Source organism: Nothobranchius furzeri, chromosome 4 (assembly GCF_043380555.1).
Source record: "Nothobranchius furzeri strain GRZ-AD chromosome 4, NfurGRZ-RIMD1, whole genome shotgun sequence".
NCBI classification, from domain to species: Eukaryota; Metazoa; Chordata; class Actinopteri; order Cyprinodontiformes; family Nothobranchiidae; genus Nothobranchius; species Nothobranchius furzeri.
In genome coordinates, this window is record NC_091744.1 from 55,808,362 (window position 1) to 55,827,435 (window position 19,074).

The following is a 19,074-nucleotide window of genomic DNA, read 5'->3' on the forward strand; positions in this document are numbered from 1 at the left end:
TGGAGAGGTAAACAAATCCGGGAGGAGTACAGTCATTGAGTTGTGAGAAATCGCTGGGTTGTTGCCATGTTTCGTTCAGACAAAGAAAGTCTAGCTTAAGGTCACTGATGGTATCTTGGAGGAGATGTCCTTTACCAGAGAGGGAGCGAATGTTGAGAAGACCAAAATTAGCAGTGCGGAAGTCCCTGGCGACAGGAGCATTAGCCCGACTAGCCAGCCGGGCTAACACGCTGGAGTCGGCAGCTCGGCAGGTATTCCTGGGTAGCCGCCGGCTAGTCGTGGACCAGAAGGAGGGTATTCCTTTGGAGCCGTCGAGATGGAGGTTCCACCGGGACCCCCGATGGATATACCGACGGCGAGGCTGGAAGGTGATGTCGGGGAAGAGGCACAGAGCTGGTGGTGGAGATCCGGAGTAGTGAAAGCGGAGGTTGAAGAGCTCCGCCGCCGAGTACTGGAGAAGGCCATCCACGGACAGAAGAATGAGCGACAGGATGATCCAGGCCAGTGAGAGGCACACAGAAATCCTGCTGGACCACATTATGGAGTGGAGCAGGGAGGTGGTGATGTGCAACCAGAACGCAAGCTGAGCAGGTAGGTGAAAATGAGTTTTCACCGACACAGGGATGTGACCAGGGTGAAAAAGAAGAAAAAAAATACAAAAAGTTTGTTTGCCAGCGAGCAGCGGCAGCGAGACGCGCCAGCGTTCACTCAACCGGAACCGGAAGTCTCCACATGGAGGCATGTGTCTGTAAGAAAGAAAAACTGGTGATGTATGAGATCTAAACAAAAACTACGAACAAAATCAATTTTACAGTTGTTTAACCTGCTGAGCATCACCTCCCCAAAGAGCAGCACAAAGGTGCAACTGGCTCAGAACCAGGGTGCTCCGTAATGCAGGTAGTCACCTCCTCCTGCTGACACCCGAGGATTACCTACAACAAAGGGAAAACTGATATGAATAAGGAAATAATTAAATCAGAGCTAAAAGTTTAATTTTAGTGTGACGTTTGAAATTGTGGGAAATAAATGTGGACATTATGATTTTCAATTGTGGGGTCAGTACCTTGGGCGTTTGTAGCAACATTTTGTCTGGCTGACAATGAAGTAGAAAAGTCACCAGTTGAGGCAGAGTTAGACTATATTACTCCAGCTAAGCTAAATGTAGCTAAACTAGACACTAGTCACCAGACTATGGTTACTATAGATTTACTAGAGAGTTACATCATATAATCCATTCGTTTCACTGAAAAAGGAGCAGGCAGAACTATGAACTTGTTTAGTCCGTCCAAGTAACATGGAATAAAAAATACATGTATCTGTATGTAAATGTAGTTTAAAAGTCTTCCCACAATAGCTCATGTAGATTCCGAGTTATACCATAAAAGTCCTGCAGTTCCACTAAAAGAGTATTTACCTGCAAAACAGCCTGTTAGCTCAGCTTTCTGCTGCTTCCTCTGTAGCAAGCAAGCCCCCACAATGCCGCTCTAAAAATGGTCCCATCCCGGAAGTAAGAAAAATTGCAGTTCCACCCTCATCCGCTGGGGGCTGGTGTCAGAAGCGAGCAAATCCTCATTGACTCCCATGTTAAAAATGCCGATTTCACAGCAGAAATAAACATGTTTACAGCCTGGTACCAAAACATGTTTTTTGTCTAAATTATCTAGTTTATACTCATGACAACTCTGAGGGGGGTGAATTTTTTCTCACTCTTCTGTTTAAGTGTATTGAAAGCCTAAAATTCTGTATAATTAATGAGCAACCGACACACGTGACCGCCGCCTCAGACCCACGTGACCACAGAGCTAGCTCCGTGGAAAGGCCACAGCCTCGGCCCCTCCTGGAAACTGTTTCGGGATTTTGAGCCTCTGTGCTTGTGAATTCTGTTTTGGATATTATTGGTGCAATTGTTGGACAAAATGACTTGCAGTGGTATTAATTGCACTAATAGAGCGTCGAGGGAGTCTCCACTTCATTTTTTTCGGTAAGTTAAAATCTATATTCGTATTTTATGTCACTGCCACCTTTAAACTAGCTGAGTTTACCGAAGTAGCTAGCTAATCAGTTTAACATGTAGCATGTACTGTTTAACCATGAAATTTAAATGTAAAATACGGTAAAATAATTAATAGGGCATATTTAGATGGGTAATAGGGTAAAACCCAGTGCATTTAAGATAAAAATGGGTTGAAATATGACGGGGCGCGCCGCTTGGGGGGACACTTCTGTGCTCCATTCTTTCATCCGGTAATCTCCAGCTGTCAGGCCGGGCAGGCTGACCGATGCGGCACCTCGCTGCTGCGGGCTGACCGCTCGTGGAACTCGGAGACAGATCTGACCGGAGAAATACTGCAGCTCGTTGAGAAGTCTATAGGGCATACAGCGTTTCCCTTAAATCCCACCGCCACGCCGACAAGATCCCAAGTTTCTTTGTTTTTGTTGGCGCTGTTTACCGAAGAAGCAGCGGGAATACCAGCAAGTTTCATCAGACTCGTAAAGTTAGTTTTTGCAGGGGACCCCCTGTATTTTACTGCTCCCTCCTGCAATCTTCCCCTATTAAAATTTAAAATGTGTAACTTCATGTATTGGGATGAATGACTGATATTCATGTTAACTAAAACGTTAGGTATTTAGGGGGAAAAAACAAAATAATAAACATTATACAGATGTCAAATAAATCAAACTGTAATTAAACTATATATTTTCAAAGTCTCGATTCTGGATAAAATCCAACAACATATGCTTTATAAATAAACACTACACATGGCTTTTACACACACACACACACACACACACACACACACACACACACACACACGTTACATTGTGATTTCTTAGTAAATATTCTGTTTGGCGAGATAAATTTTATTGTATTTATCCTAGTGAATCTATAATTAAACGGGTAAACTAGTAGTAGTACATCCTACATCAAAGAAAGTAAAATGTTATTATCAGGAGAGGGAGAATGATTAAGTGCTTAACAGCAGTGTGATAGCCGATGGCCCCCTCCATGAGGCCACCACAGCTCAGCAGAACACCATTGTAGCTTCTTCTGGGGAGAAAAACACTTACAGAAAAAATAAAGTTAACAGCTGAAATAGCAGGAAATAATACAGTTAAAGAGCAGATTGTAGAAGAAAGAAACCCCTGGGTTAAACTGGTCTGTCTACTGCATAATGCTGAACTCTAACATGTGTCCTCAGGGAAGGACCTGATTGGTGTCCAGAACCTGCTGAAGAAGCACGAGGCTCTGCAGGCTGAGATCACAGGTCATGAACCTCGCATCAAGGCTGTCACCCAGAAAGGAGAGACCATAGTGGAGGAAGGTAGAGCAGGTCTGGTCCTGACATGTTTCTGAGGTGTCTGCAGGTTCTGGCTCACTTTGTTTGGGTCCAGGTCACTTCGCTGGTTCAGAACCCTCGGCCCGTCAGAACATTCTTATCCACCACGTTCTAACACCAGACCTGTTAACCCGACAGCAACAAGTGGCTCCAACTGACGATGAGACCGGGAAGGAGCTGGTTCTGGCTCTGTACGACTACCAGGAGAAGAGTCCTCGAGAGGTCACCATGAAGAAGGGCGACATCCTCACGCTGCTCAACAGCACCAACAAGGTTCGTGTGCCCTTCACAGCCGAGGAACGACCTCCAGCTCAGAGCGAACATCTCCACACCTGCTTTGTGTTTGTGTGACTTTAGGTTGTTTTACTTGAACTCGTGTCTTTAGCTGAATGAGGATGGAGAGACGGGTCGGACCTGGAGCAGGTCGAGGTCTTGCAGAAGAAGTTTGACGACTTCCAGAAGGTCGGACTTTTCCTCCTCTCCGTCTTCCAGCAGCAGCTGTCAGATCAGCTCAGGTGATAATCAGCAGGTGCTTTTGTCCTGCAGGACCTGAAGGCCAACGAGTCCCGCCTGAGGGACATCAACAAGGTGGCATCTGAACTGGAGTCAGAAGGTCTGATGGCTGAGGAGGCTCCTATTGTTCAGGCTCAGGTGAGTGTCACCTGTCTGCAGCAGCTGGTCCCTCTCACTTCCTGGTTTGTTAACTCTGCTCGTCTCTGTTTGTAGCAACAAGAACATCTGGGTTCTGCTCCTGGAAAGGTGCGTGTTGTCCTCCGCCTCCACCAGAACCAGACGTGGTGTTTTTTGTTACCACTCATTTGTTTGTTTACAGGATGAAGCCGACTCTAACCCCGGCTTTCCACAGGAGTCGTCAGCAGCACGTTACTGCAGCAGCACGTCATAGCTGCTGATAGGAACCGCTGTGGTCAACAGAACCTTTTCCACTGGAGCCGTCAGCAGCGCGAGTCGGCCACGTCTCAGGAGCAGCATGTCGCGGCCTTTACGCGCCGGTTCTATTTTCTACGCGCAACGCCTCTGAAACGGGTCAAGTTCGACATTTTTGGGGAAGGAAAGACAGGAAATCGGACGCGGAAATTGAGAGAAGCTACCGAGATTTTCAGAATAAAGAACGTACTGCCTTTCGGTTGCTTTACTTTTAAAAAAGGTTACTAACTGCGGCCCCGTGAGAAGTTATCACCTAGCTAGCGGTCTCCTTTGTTTTTCAGGTCCGTATTGGCGATTATAATACGGACAGAACATAAAACACAAACCATGTTGTAATTTTCTCCTGCTTGTTGTTGTGTTTACTGACGAAGTCACTCGTGTGACTTCGTGCTCGGTCGGTGACAGCTGCTCCCCTGCTGCTTTGCGTCTCGTGGGAAGGGCCAAGCAGCAGCTTACGGAAGCAAGACGTGCTGCTGCAGTAACGTGCTGCTGACGGCTCCCGTGGAAACCCGGGGTAACACGGCGTCACCCTGGAAGGTGAGTTCATTCAGCTGATCAGAGGTCACCTCTGATGGCCGCAGTCACGGCCGACCGTGCTGACATCACACAGGAATTCAGGTGACCCGGCAGGCACCAGGTGCTGGTGAAAGTGGGGACATGTCAGCTGGTTGCCATGGCTACAGTTATCTTTATGCATCTGTATGACTGCTGACTGATGTGTGTTTCCTGTGACCTTTGACCTCAGACCGTACGGTTGGGCGTTCAGACGACGGCTAACTTTAATTCCATCAAGGTAAGAGGAAGCTCTTCCCTTCCTGTCTGAGCGATCCGTCTCCAGGTTTCCTCGTCCGGCGTCCGGCCCGCTGGCGTCCACCTTCATCTCACTGGGTTTGGTTTCTCTCCAGGAGCTGAACAACCGCTGACGCTCGCTGCAACAGCTGGCTGAAGACCGGAGCAACATGCTGGGCAGCGCCCATGAGGTGCAGCGCTTCCACAGGTACCCCGCACACTTATGCGCCGCTTACGGGTCAGTAGAGTTTGGACCCACACTCAGACGGAGTTCTGATGTCTTCTCAGAGACGCTGATGAGACCAAAGAGTGGATCGAGGAGAAGAACCAGGCCCTGAACACAGACAACTACGACCACGACCTGGCCAGCGTTCAGGCTCTGCAGCGTGAACATGAAGGCTTTGAGCGTGACCTGGCAGCTCTGGGTGATAAGGTCCGCTTCCTGATCGGTACCAGGACCCGGGTTGTCTCTGGAGACACGTTCTTCATGGTTCTGGTGACTCCACCCCAGCCGTTCCTGATCAGCAATCAGCGGGGTGCTTTCCTATTTAAGGTGGATGGAGGACACAATTTGACGCCAGAAGATTGCCTCAGTTTTGGTAGTAACCAGCCACTCGTGTTACCTCTAGTGTTCCTAGGATTAATGTTATTTCGTAGTGTTTTTGCTCTTATATTGGATTTACCATTCTTCAGGATTCCTGTCGACCTCATTGGATACTGACCTCTACTCCAGGATTTGGATATTCAACACACGGACCTTATCACCACCCTCCATAACCCACCTCTCATCTCACCCAGTGCCCCATCCACCAGGACGCCCCGCTTCTCTCCACCTCTGCTCCCTCTCCTGCGCTTCCCCCGGCTCTCTACCTCTCCCTCCTCCAGCCAACACATACACCCACCACAGTAAGTCTGCTGAACACCTCTGCCTGCCTACAATGGATTTTGAAACCAGAACCTAAGCTCACCTGTGTTCTCCCTCCTCCAGACGCTGAGCTGTTGTTGCAGTTCCAACCACAGACTTATCTGTGCACCTTAAGTTCCTCCTTATAAATAAATCTTTTTTTCCATCAGTTTTTGGTCAGTGTTGTATTCTGCATGTCTTGGGTTAAGTACCTTCCTCCAAACATGACACTCCTCTTCAAAGAGCAAATCTGTTCAGCACATTCTGACAGACAGACCACCATTCTTCTGTCATGATGCTGTACAGGACATTTTTAGAGTTTTTCTTTTTAAATAGGATTACATTTAAAGAGCAATACTTTCACATTATCATTTTCCCACACTTCTGTATAACTGTATTTTGTTGTTTTTCAATAAAGAATGACAAATTATTTAAGTTTGGATTTGTTGCACACAAATATACATCTGTAAAAATATCTACAAAGCTAATGTTTACATAACAAGTATGATCGGGTTTTGCAATACGGCACTATTTTAGTAAGATTTTTAAACCAAGTAAAGTTAGTAAAGAACACATTTCTATTGTCTGCTAAGAAACTGTTGGGATTTAAAATGGGCCTGTTGTACAAATAACTTGTAAATGATTATTCCTCACTTTTCTCTTAACCAAAGAAATTCCAGTAATTGAGCAAAAACATTTATTTTTAACACTACATTTTATAAAACAGGGCGCAAAGTGTCGGCACATGTTTGTATGTCGATGGTCCACCCCAACCGAACCAGGAGACACAGACGTCAGGGAGGCCAAGGTTGTCTCCGACGGTCTGCAGCTCTCTGGGCACCACGCCTCACATAGCTGTCTCCAATGATCCAAATGGCTATGGAGAAAAAATAACAGGTTTGTCATAATTGTTTAAAGTACAAAACCATACATGAAGTGGTGAGACAGGTATGTGGAACTTACACTTGCTGCTTTGTATAGCTGATGTTGGAGACACACAGGCTGCCATGGTGACATTTAAACAGATCTAAGAAAAAAATAAAAATGAAAATTAAAAACTCCAAGACCTCATGTCATATTTACTAATCAGCTATGGCTGATTTATTGTTTGGATCACAGTGAGTTACACTAATTCTAATATATTTTTATTTCTATTGTACATACATACTTTTTAACTGTTATTTTCACATGACTGTTATCAGGCTCTCTTGTTCTGGTTCTGATGATAATTCCGTGTCTTGCAGTAAGTCATCTTGTGCTTACTTCATCTGTAGAATGTCTCTTTACTTTTGGTAAATTGTACTGAGTCCAGAATAAAGACTAGTTGGCTGTACAAGATACAAACAAGTATTACATTTTGGAAATATATTAAATGTATTTAGGCTGCTAATTTAGCTCGAATACTAATAACTGCCATATTTTCCGGACTATAACTCGCACTTTTTTACATATTCTGGCTGGTCCTGCTACTTATACTCCGGAGCGACTTATATAACAAAATATGTAGGCTACAACGCGCTGCTGCGGGCCGACTCCGACCCACACAAGAATGAGTTCCCCAGCTAACAGGGAACGTTCCCATAACTTTCGCTAACATTCTTTAAAAGTTTTTTTAATGTTAGTACATAACGTTGCTAAAGTAATGTTTTCAAAATGTTCTTTGAACGTTATTAATGTTGCTGTAACGTTGATAGAAAATGTTCTTAGAAGATTGTTATAAGAACGTTGTAACAACATTATTTCTGCATGATGAAAGTTCTCATAACGGTGATAGGAAACGTTTTTATAACAATGTTCTCTGAACGTGTATATAATGTTTTTGTGATTGATCAAAGTTCTCAAAATGCTGAAAGAAAACATTCCTAGAACCATGTTCTTGTAACGTCTTTACAACGTTATTTATGGTTGATGAAAGTTCTAACAATGTTTGTTAGAAAACATTCTTTGAACCACATTATTGGAACGTCTTAACAACGTTATTCATGACTGATGAAAGTTCTCATTATGTTGTTTGAAAACATTCATAGAACCTTATACTCGGAACGTTTTCACAACATTATCTGTGATAGATGAAAGTTCTCACAATGTTGCTGGAAAACATTTTCAGAACCACATTCTTATAATGTCTTTACAACGTTATTCATGATTGATGGAAGTTGTCATTACGTTGTTAGAGAACAATTTTAGAACCACATTCTCGGAACATGGTAACAACGTTATTTATGATTGATGAAAGTTCTCTTAGTGTTGTTAGAAAACATTCTTAGAACCACGTTCTTATAATGTCTGTACAACGTTATTCATGATTGATGGAAGTTGTCATTACGTTGTTAGAGAACAATTTTAGAACCACATTCTCGGAACATGGTAACAACGTTATTTATGATTGATGAAAGTTCTCTTAGTGTTGTTAGAAAACATTCTTAGAACCACGTTCTTATAATGTCTGTACAACGTTATTCATGATTGATGAAAGTTCTCATAATGTTGATAGAGAACATTTTTAGAACCACATTCTCGGAACATGGTAACAACGTTATTTATGACTGATTAAAGTTCTCTTAGTGTTGTTAGAAAACATTCTTAGAACCACGTTCTTATAATGTCTTTACAACGTTATTCATGATTGACGAAAGTTCTAATAATGTTGATAGAGAACATTTTTAGAACCAGATTCTCGGAACATGGTAACAACATTATTTATGATTGATGCAAGTTCTCTTAGTGTTGTTAGAAAACATTCTTAGAACCACGTTCTTATAATGTCTTTACAACGTTATTCATGATTGACGAAAGTTCTAATAATGTTGATAGAGAACATTTTTAGAACCACATTCTCGGAAGATGGTAAAAACGTTATTTATGATTGATTAAAGTTCTCTTAGTGTTGTTAGAAAACATTCTTAGAACCACATTCTTATAATGTCTGTACAACGTTATTCATGATTGATGAAAGTTCTCATAACGTTGTTAGAGAACATTTTTAGAACCAGATTCTCGGAACATGGTAACAACGTTATTTATGATTGATGAAAGTTCTCTTAGTGTTGTTAGAAAACATTCTTAGAACCACGTTCTTATTATGTATTTACAACATTATTCATGATTGACGAAAGTCCTAATAATGTTGATAGAGAACATTTTTAGAACCACATTCTCGGAACATGGTAACAACGTTATTTATGATTGATTAAAGTTCTCTTAGTGTTGTTAGAAAACATTCTTAGAACCACGTTCTTATAATGTCTGTACAACGTTATTCATGATTGACGAAAGTTCTAATAATGTTGATAGAGAACATTTTTAGAACCACATTTTCGGAACATGATAACAACGTTATTTATGATAGATTAAAGTTCTCTTAGTGTTGTTAGAAAACATTCTTAGAACCACGTTCTTATAATGTCTGTACAACGTTATTCATGATTGATGAAAGTTCTCATAACGTTGTTAGAGAACATTTTTAGAACCAGATTCTCGGAACACGGTCACAACGTTATTTATGATTGATGAAAGTTCTCTAAGTGTTGTTAGAAAACATTCTTAGAACCACGTTCTTATAATGTCTGTAAAACGTTATTCATGATTGATGAAAGTTCTCATAACGTTGTTAGAGAACATTTTAAGAACCCCTTTCTCGGAACATGGTAACAACGTTATTTATGACTGATGAAAGTTCTCTTAGTGTTGCTAGAAAACATTCTTAGAACCATGTTCTTATAATGTCTTTACAATTTTATTCATGATTGATGAAAGTTCTCATAACGTTGTTAGAGAACATTTTTAGAACCACATTCTCGGAACATGGTCACAACGTTATTTATGATTGATGAAAGTTCTCTAAGTGTTGTTAGAAAACATTCTTACAACCACGTTCTTATAATGTATTTACAACGTTATTCATGATTGACAAAAGTTCTAATAATGTTGATAGACAACATTTTTAGAACCACATTCTCGGAACATGGTAACAACGTTATTTATGATAGATTAAAGTTCTCTTAGTGTTGTTAGAAAACATTCTTAGAACCACGTTCTTATAATGTCTGTAAAACTTTATTCATGATTGATGAAAGTTCTCATAACGTTGTTAGAGAACATTTTAAGAACCCCTTTCTCGGAACATGGTAACAACGTTATTTATGACTGATGAAAGTTCTCTTAGTGTTGCTAGAAAACATTCTTAGAACCATGTTCTTATAATGTGTTTACAACGTTATTCATGATTGATGAAAGTTCTCATAACGTTGTTAGAGAACATATTTAGAACCAGATTCTCGGAACATGGTAACAACGTTATTTAAGATTGATTAAAGTTCTCTTCGTGTTGTTAGAAAACATTCTTAGAACCACATTCTTATAATGTCTGTACAACGTTATTCATGATTGATGAAAGTTGTCATAACGTTGTTAGAGAACATTTTTAGAACCCCTTTCTCGGAACCTGGTAACAACGTTATTTATGACTGATGAAAGTTCTCTTAGTGTTGTTAGAAAACATTTTTAGAACCACGTTCTTATAATGTCTTTACAACGTTATTCATGATTAATGAAAGTTCTAATAATGTTGATAGAGAACATTTTTAGAACCACATTCTCGAAACATGGTAACAACGTTATTTATGATTAATTAAAGTTCTCTTAGTGTTGTTGGAAAACATTCTTAGGACCACGTTCTTATAATGTCTGTACAATGTTATTCATGATTGATGAAAGTTCTCATAACGTTGTTATAGAACATTTTTAGAACCAGATTCTCGGAACATGGTAAAATGTTATTTATGATTGATTAAAGTTCTCTTAGTGTTGTTAGAAAACATTCTTAGAACCACATTCTTATAATGTCTTTACAACGTTATTCATGATTGACGAAAGTTCTAATAATGTTGATAGAGAATATTTTTAGAACCAGATTCTCGGAACATGGTAACAACATTATTTATGATTGATGCAAGTTCTCTTAGTGTTGTTAGAAAACATTCTTAGAACCACGTTCTTATAATGTCTTTACAACGTTATTCATAATTGACGAAAGTTCTAATAATGTTGATAGAGAACATTTTTAGAACCACATTCTCGGAAGATGGTAAAAACGTTATTTATGATTGATTAAAGTTCTCTTAGTGTTGTTAGAAAACATTCTTAGAACCACATTCTTATAATGTCTGTACAACGTTATTCATGATTGATGAAAGTTCTCATAACGTTGTTAGAGAACATTTTTAGAACCAGATTCTCGGAACATGGTAACAACGTTATTTATGATTGATGAAAGTTCTCTTAGTGTTGTTAGAAAACATTCTTAGAACCACGTTCTTATTATGTATTTACAACATTATTCATGATTGACGAAAGTCCTAATAATGTTGATAGAGAACATTTTTAGAACCACATTCTCGGAACATGGTAACAACGTTATTTATGATTGATTAAAGTTCTCTTAGTGTTGTTAGAAAACATTCTTAGAACCACGTTCTTACAATGTCTGTACAACGTTATTCATGATTGATGAAAGTTCTCATAACGTTGTTAGAGAACATTTTTAGAACCAGATTCTCGGAACACGGTCACAACGTTATTTATGATTGATGAAATTTCTCTAAGTGTTGTTAGAAAACATTCTTAGAACCACGTTCTTATAATGTCTGTAAAACGTTATTCATGATTAATGAAAGTTCTCATAACGTTGTTAGAGAACATTTTAAGAACCCCTTTCTCGGAACATGGTAACAACGTTATTTATGACTGATGAAAGTTCTCTTAGTGTTGCTAGAAAACATTCTTAGAACCATGTTCTTATAATGTCTTTACAACATTATTCATGATTGATGAAAGTTCTCATAACGTTGTTAGAGAACATTTTTAGAACCAGATTCTCGGAACATGGTCACAACGTTATTTATGATTGATGAAAGTTCTCTAAGTGTTGTTAGAAAACATTCTTAGAACCACGTTCTTATAATGTATTTACAACGTTATTCATGATTGACAAAAGTTCTAATAATGTTGATAGACAACATTTTTAGAACCACATTCTCGGAACATGGTAACAACATTATTTATGATAGATTAAAGTTCTCTTAGTGTTGTTAGAAAACATTCTTAGAACCACGTTCTTATAATGTCTGTAAAACTTTATTCATGATTGATGAAAGTTCTCATAACGTTGTTAGAGAACATTTTAAGAACCCCTTTCTCGGAACATGGTAACAACGTTATTTATGACTGATGAAAGTTCTCTTAGTGTTGCTAGAAAACATTCTTAGAACCATGTTCTTATAATGTGTTTACAACGTTATTCATGATTGATGAAAGTTCTCATAACGTTGTTAGAGAACATATTTAGAACCAGATTCTCGGAACATGGTAACAACGTTATTTATGATTGATTAAAGTTCTCTTCGTGTTGTTAGAAAACATTCTTAGAACCACATTCTTATAATGTCTGTACAACGTTATTCATGATTGATGAAAGTTGTCATAACGTTGTTAGAGAACATTTTTAGAACCCCTTTCTCGGAACCTGGTAACAACATTATTTATGACTGATGAAAGTTCTCTTAGTGTTGTTAGAAAACATTTTTAGAACCACGTTCTTATAATGTCTTTACAACGTTATTCATGATTAATGAAAGTTCTAATAATGTTGATAGAGAACATTTTTAGAACCACATTCTCGAAACATGGTAACAACGTTATTTATGATAATTAAAGTTCTCTTAGTGTTGTTGGAAAACATTCTTAGGACCACGTTCTTATAATGTCTGTACAATGTTATTCATGATTGATGAAAGTTCTCATAACGTTGTTATAGAACATTTTTAGAACCAGATTCTCGGAACATGGTAAAACGTTATTTATGATTGATTAAAGTTCTCTTAGTGTTGTTAGAAAACATTCTTAGAACCACGTTCTTATAATGTCTGTACAACGTTATTCATGATTGATGAAAGTTCTCATAACGTTGTTAGAGAACATTTTTAGAACCACATTCTCGGAACATGGTAACAACGTTATTTATGATTGATTAAAGTTCTCTTAGTGTTGTTATATTTATATAATATATTATAATATGTTTTATATATAATATATATATGTTATATATATATATATAATATATATATATATATATATATATATATATATATATATATATATATATATATATATATATATATATATATATATATATATATATATATATATATATATATATATATATATATGTATATATATATATATATATATGTATATATATATATATATATATATATATATATATATATATATATATATATATATATATATATATATATATATATATATATATATATATATATATTTGGAACTTTTTATTTTTGAATTAGAACGACAACATTTACATGGAGATGCATTTGAGTTTTTTCTTCCCCTCTCCAGGGCAGTGTTTCCCTGAACAAAGTTCGAATTTCCTTGTGGCCATAAGATCTCTACAACTTAACCAAATCACCAATCAGTACATATACAGTGGGGCAAAAAAGTATTTAGTCAGCCACCGATTGTGCAAGTTATCCCACTTAAAATGATGACAGAGGTCAGTAATTTACATCATAGGTACACTTAAACTGTGAGAGACAGAATGTGAAAAAAAATCCATGAATTCACGTGGCTGGATTTTTAAAGAATCTATTTGTAAATCAGGGTGGAAAATAAGTATTTGGTCACTTCAAACAAGGAAAATCTCTGGCTCTCACAGACCTGTAATGTCTTCTTTAAGAAGCTTTTCTGTCCTCCACTCATTACCTGTATTAATGGCACCAGTTTGAACTCATTATCTGTATAAAAGACACCTGTCCACAGCCTCAAACAGTCAGACTCCAAACTCCACCATGGCCAAGACCAAAGAGCTTTTGAAGGGCACCAGGAAAAGAATTGTAGACCTGCACCAGACTGGGAAGAGTGAATCTACAATAGGCAAGCAGCTTGGTGTGAAAAAATCAACTGTAGGAGCAATTATCAGAAAATGGAAGACATACAAGACCACTGATAATCTCCCTCGATCTGGGGCTCCACGCAAGATCTCATCCCATGGGGTCAAAATGATCATGAGAACGGTGAGCAAGAATCCCAGAACCACACGGGGGGACCTGGTGAATGACCTGCAGAGAGCTGGGACCACAGTAACAAAGGTCACCATCAGTAACACACTACAACGGCAGGGAATCAAATCCTGCAGTGCCAGACGTGTTCCGCTGCTGAAGCCAGTGCATGTCCAGGCCCGTCTGAAGTTTGCCAGAGAGCACATGGATGATACAGCAGAGGATTGGGAGAATGTCATGTGGTCAGATGAAACCAAAGTAGAACTTTTTGGTACAAACTCAACTCGTTGTGTTTGGAGGAAGAAGAATACTGAGTTGCATCCCAAGAACACCATACCTACTGTGAAGCATGGGGGTGGGAACATCATGCTTTGGGGCTGTTTTTCTGCTAAGGGGACAGGACGACTGATCTTTGTTAAGGACAGAATGAATGGGGCCATGTATCGTGAGATTCTGAGCCAAAACCTCCTTCCATCAGTGAGAGCTTTGAAGATGAAACGTGGCTGGGTCTTCCAACACGACAATGATCCCAAACACACCGCCCGGGCAACAAAGGAGTGGCTCCGTAAGAAGCATTTGAAAGTCCTGGAGTGGCCTAGCCAGTCTCCAGACCTCAACCCCTTAGAAAATCTGTGGAGGGATTTGAAAGTCCGTGTTGCTCGGCGACAGCCCCAAAACATCACTGCTCTCGAGAAGATCTGCATGGAGGAATGGGCCAAAATACCAGCTACTGTGTGTGCAAACCTAGTAAAGACCAATAGTAATCGTTTGACCTCTGTTATTGCCAACAAAGGTTATGTTACAAAGTATTGAGTTGAATTTTTGTTACTGACCAAATACTTATTTTCAACCCTGATTTACAAATAAATTCTTTAAAAATCCTGCCATGTGAATTCATGGATTTTTTTCCACATTCTGTCTCTCACAGTTGAAGTGTACCTATGATGTAAATTACTGACCTCTGTCATCATGTTAAGTGGGAGAACTTGCACAATCGGTGGTTGACTAAATACTTTTTTGCCCCACTGTAGTTCTGACAAGCTTTCTCTGTATTCATCTTATCTGCTTTCTAATACATTCTACATTTTACTTTGATCTAGCTAAATAACTCACCCAAAAGACAAAAATACATTAAAAAATTTATAATAATAATTTTCACATGAGAGTACTATCTTTCTAACATTTGTTTTATTGGTTCCCACATTTTTTCTAATTTCACTAGTCCCAGTCATAGTCTTGCATTAATTTGTTCCATTTTGTAGACCTGTCTAACTCTGTCTCTCCACTGTGCCACCCTTGGGGGTTCTGTGTCCAGCCATAAAACCTTAATACACTTCTTGGCAGTCATAAGCAGAATTCTGATTACGTATGTCTCCATTATGTGTGTAAGAATTTTTGTATAGCATTCCCAGTACAAACCATTTTAACTTAAATTGTAATTTCACCTTCCAGGTTCTTTCAATTTCTCCCTAACACCTTCCCAGAATGGTATGAATTTAGGGCAGAACAAAAGTATATGTGAAAAGTCTCCCACTAGCCCGCATTTTCTCCAACATAAATTTGAAACGTTACTATTTAAATCAAATCACTTTTTTTGTCACGTCACATGTGCAGGTACACTGGTACAGTACATGCGAGTGAATTTCTTGTGTGCGAGCTCCACAGCAACAGAGTTATGCAAAAATACAGTAATGTAAAAACAAGTAAAATATAAAAATGGCTAATCTAAGTAATAATATGTATAAGTTGTAATGTATATACATTACTAAATGTTTATGCAAGTATATTATTATTATTTTTTTAATATATTGTTCTACGTGTGTGCGTGTGAGTGTGTGTATAGTGTGTATATACGTGTTTTACAAATGAATAAAGTAAACAATAAGATAAGAGATATAAAACGTACAGAGGCTGGTATGTGCAAAACAGTGGCATTAATGTACAGTATGGAGTGTGTAATGTGGGAGTTTCAGTAGTGAGGGTGAGGTGTCTGCGAAGTGTTCAGCAGTCTGATGGCCTGATGGAAAAAACTGTCTCTCAGTCTGCTGGTTCTGGACCGGATGCTGCAGAACCTCCTTCCTGATAGAAGTAGTCTGAACAGTTTATGGCTGGGGTGACTTGAGTCCTTGATGATCCTCCCCGCTTTCCTCAGGCACCGCTTCCTGTAGATGTCCTGGAGGGAGGGAAGCTCACCTCCAATAATCCTTTCTGCACACCGCACTACTCTCTGGAGAGCTTTGCGGTTGTAAGCGGTGCTGTTGCCATACCAGGTGGAGATACATCCAGTGAGGATGCTCTCAATGGCACAGCGATAGAAGGTCCTGAGGATGCGGCGGCTCATGCCAAATCTTTTCAGTCTCCTGAGAAAGAAGAGGCGCTGCTGTGCACTCTTCACCGTATTTTCCGTGTGCACTGACCACGTAAGATCCTCAGCCAGATGAACTCCAAGGAAACGGAAGCTGCTCACCCTCTCCACAGCGTCGCCGTTGATGATGATGGGGGTGTGTATTCCTCTGCTCCTCCCGGAAGTCCATTATCAACTCCTTTGTCTTTGTGACGTTGAGGGTGAGACGGTTGTCCTGACACCAGTGGGTCAGGGCGCTGATCTCCTCCCTGTAGGCCGTCTCATCGTTGTTGGTGATGAGACCTACCACTGTGGTGTCGTCCGCATACTTCACAATGATGTTGGAGTTTCTCGTGGCCGTGCAGTCGTAGGTGTAGAGTGAGTACAGGAGAAGGCTCAGCACACACCCCTGCGGAGCACCAGTGTTCAGTGTGACGGGGGATGAGGTGGTGCCGCCTAGTCTGACCACCTGGCGTCTGTCAGACAGAAAGTTAAGGATCCAGCTGCAGAGGGAGCTGCTCAGTCCAGACAGTTTCCTGTCCAGCTTAAAGGGAACAATGGTGTTGAATGCTGAGCTGTAATCTACAAACAGCATTCTCACATACGTGACATGATAAGTGGAGTTTTAAAATATGCGCCTTCACCTTCCATTCAAATTCCCTCCAAGACAGACTATTAGTTAGTTTATGGCCTGCTTCAAGTGTTTCCTCCCATTCCTCATCTGTCATCATTATGTTCACTTCCAGTTCCCATTTTTCTTTAATATCTGTATTCTTAACAGTCAAATCCTGTTGTAAAGCTTTATATATTTTGAAATCAGTCCTTTTTTTTGACATGTCCTTTCTGTTTAACATATTCCTCCATATTAAGTTAATCCTTGCTTGAATCTTTGCCTTATTTCGAAATAACTAGTCAATTAAGTGTGAGTATTGAGTGGTACTGGACTTCTGTAAAAATAATTTTCATAGGGATGAAGAAAGTACTCTGTCTGGCTGTCCTAAATAACATATTAAGCATGAAATTACGAATTATTGTGAAATTACACGCACAGGAAGTGCTTTTATTTTGTAGCATTTGCTCAGTCGGCTCTCGAAGCTTCTGGGCAGACCGAGAAGAAGAGCAGGGTCGGAGGTGCATTAACTGTCGGATGTCACGCTTCTGTTCTGCACTTGACAGTCGATGCTTCTGCACCACTGAGCTAAATGTAAGTAGCCACCATAAAAGTTGCTTAAATGTTTTTAAGACGGACATGGTGAGTAATGTTGGCCATGTAGCAAGCTAATATGCTAAGTCATCGTGTAAGTTAGCTGTGTTATTAACGTTGTGTGCGACTAAAGTCCGTTTATTAAATGAAACGAGCAGCGCTTTCTCATTATTGAAGGTTAGCATTACTTTAGATACTTTTTATTAGACTTCTAGAGACTTATTCCCTCCATTTTTGTCCCCTCCATTGTATTTTTTTTAAACGTGACGTTCTGAGAAAAAAATGAAAGCGGGAGCTCAGCGCCACCAAGTCAAACTTAAACGTCCATTTATTAAAAGTAAATGAGCAGTGATCTCTTGTACAGCGATGAAAAATCAGTCTGTGTTGTAAACTATTTTCCCCGTAGCACCTGTGCCATAGCTTTGCAAACAAACAAAAACATGTTTTTTTCGTGACCATAGCAACAGATGAACCAGGTATGAAACGTCATGACGTAGAACATGCTAGAACGTACAGCTAGCTTTAGCTTCAGCCTGTTAGCATCGGTGAACATGAGTTGTTTCCATAAATATGAGTGAACTAGAGACCTTTGATCTTGAAGGACTTCATCTTTTTTATCCAAGTAGAAAGTTTGACGTGTTCTCTGAGTTGGTTCTCAGGTTTATAAATGCATTTCTGTCCGTTTGAATATTTTTCAAACAGTTTTCACCAGTTTAATGAGTCTTCTGTTTATTTTTATAGAGCCCATTTTAAAACAACTTTATTTGAGCAGTGTTGTGTCTACAAGCTGTAAAACATTACATCTTTTTAGAAATACATCAGCTATAAACATGAAACATAAATAATAAACAATCACATAAATTAAAAATGGAAACTTTTTCAGTAAAAGCAGAACTCGGTTTTAACCTGTTAAACCCCCAAAACAACCAGATTAGTAAAGTGTGTCTTGTGCACACATGCAGATGCAGACACACATCTCTTGTATTGTAAACAAGACATTGTAGCTTTTTCATAACTGTTTTATGACACAAGTGGATTTAATGTGTCTTGTTTTGTCCTCACAGGCATCTTCATCGTGGAGCGTCCCGTGACTGCAGGGGTCCCTGAGGACGTCATCCGGATTCTCGATGAAGATGAAGGTAGGTACCCAGCCCTTCACATTCCTGATGATGATGTGGTGTTTGTGCGTCATGGTCAGGCTCCTACAGTAGAGGCAGAGTTTGCTGTTGAGGGTCTGAGTAGTGATGAGGAGTCGGAGGAGACTGACAGTGATGAGGAGTTGGAGGAGACTGACAGTGATGAGGAGTTGGAAGAGACTGACAGTGATGAGGAGTTGGAGGAGACTGACAGTGATGAGGAGTTGGAGGAGACTGACAGTGATGAGGAGTTGGAGGAGACTGACAGTGATGAGGAGTTGGAGGAGACTGACAGTGATGAGGAGTTGGAGGAGACTGACAGTGATGAGGAGTTGG

The 19,074-nt window shown here is 39.6% G+C and overlaps 1 protein-coding gene across 1 annotated transcript; it reads left to right on the top strand.

Moving 5' to 3' along the window:
* The first annotated feature begins 5,193 nt into the window (after window positions 1-5,193).
* On the top strand, window positions 5,194-6,406 carry LOC129153532 (uncharacterized). The gene is made up of 4 exons (XM_054732839.2): window positions 5,194-5,280; window positions 5,361-5,671; window positions 5,766-5,978; window positions 6,061-6,406. The coding sequence occupies exons 1-4, from the start codon at window positions 5,243-5,245 to the stop codon at window positions 6,123-6,125; spliced, it is 627 nt and encodes a 208-aa protein (XP_054588814.1). The 5' UTR covers window positions 5,194-5,242; the 3' UTR covers window positions 6,126-6,406.
* Window positions 6,407-19,074: the final 12,668 nt, after the last annotated feature.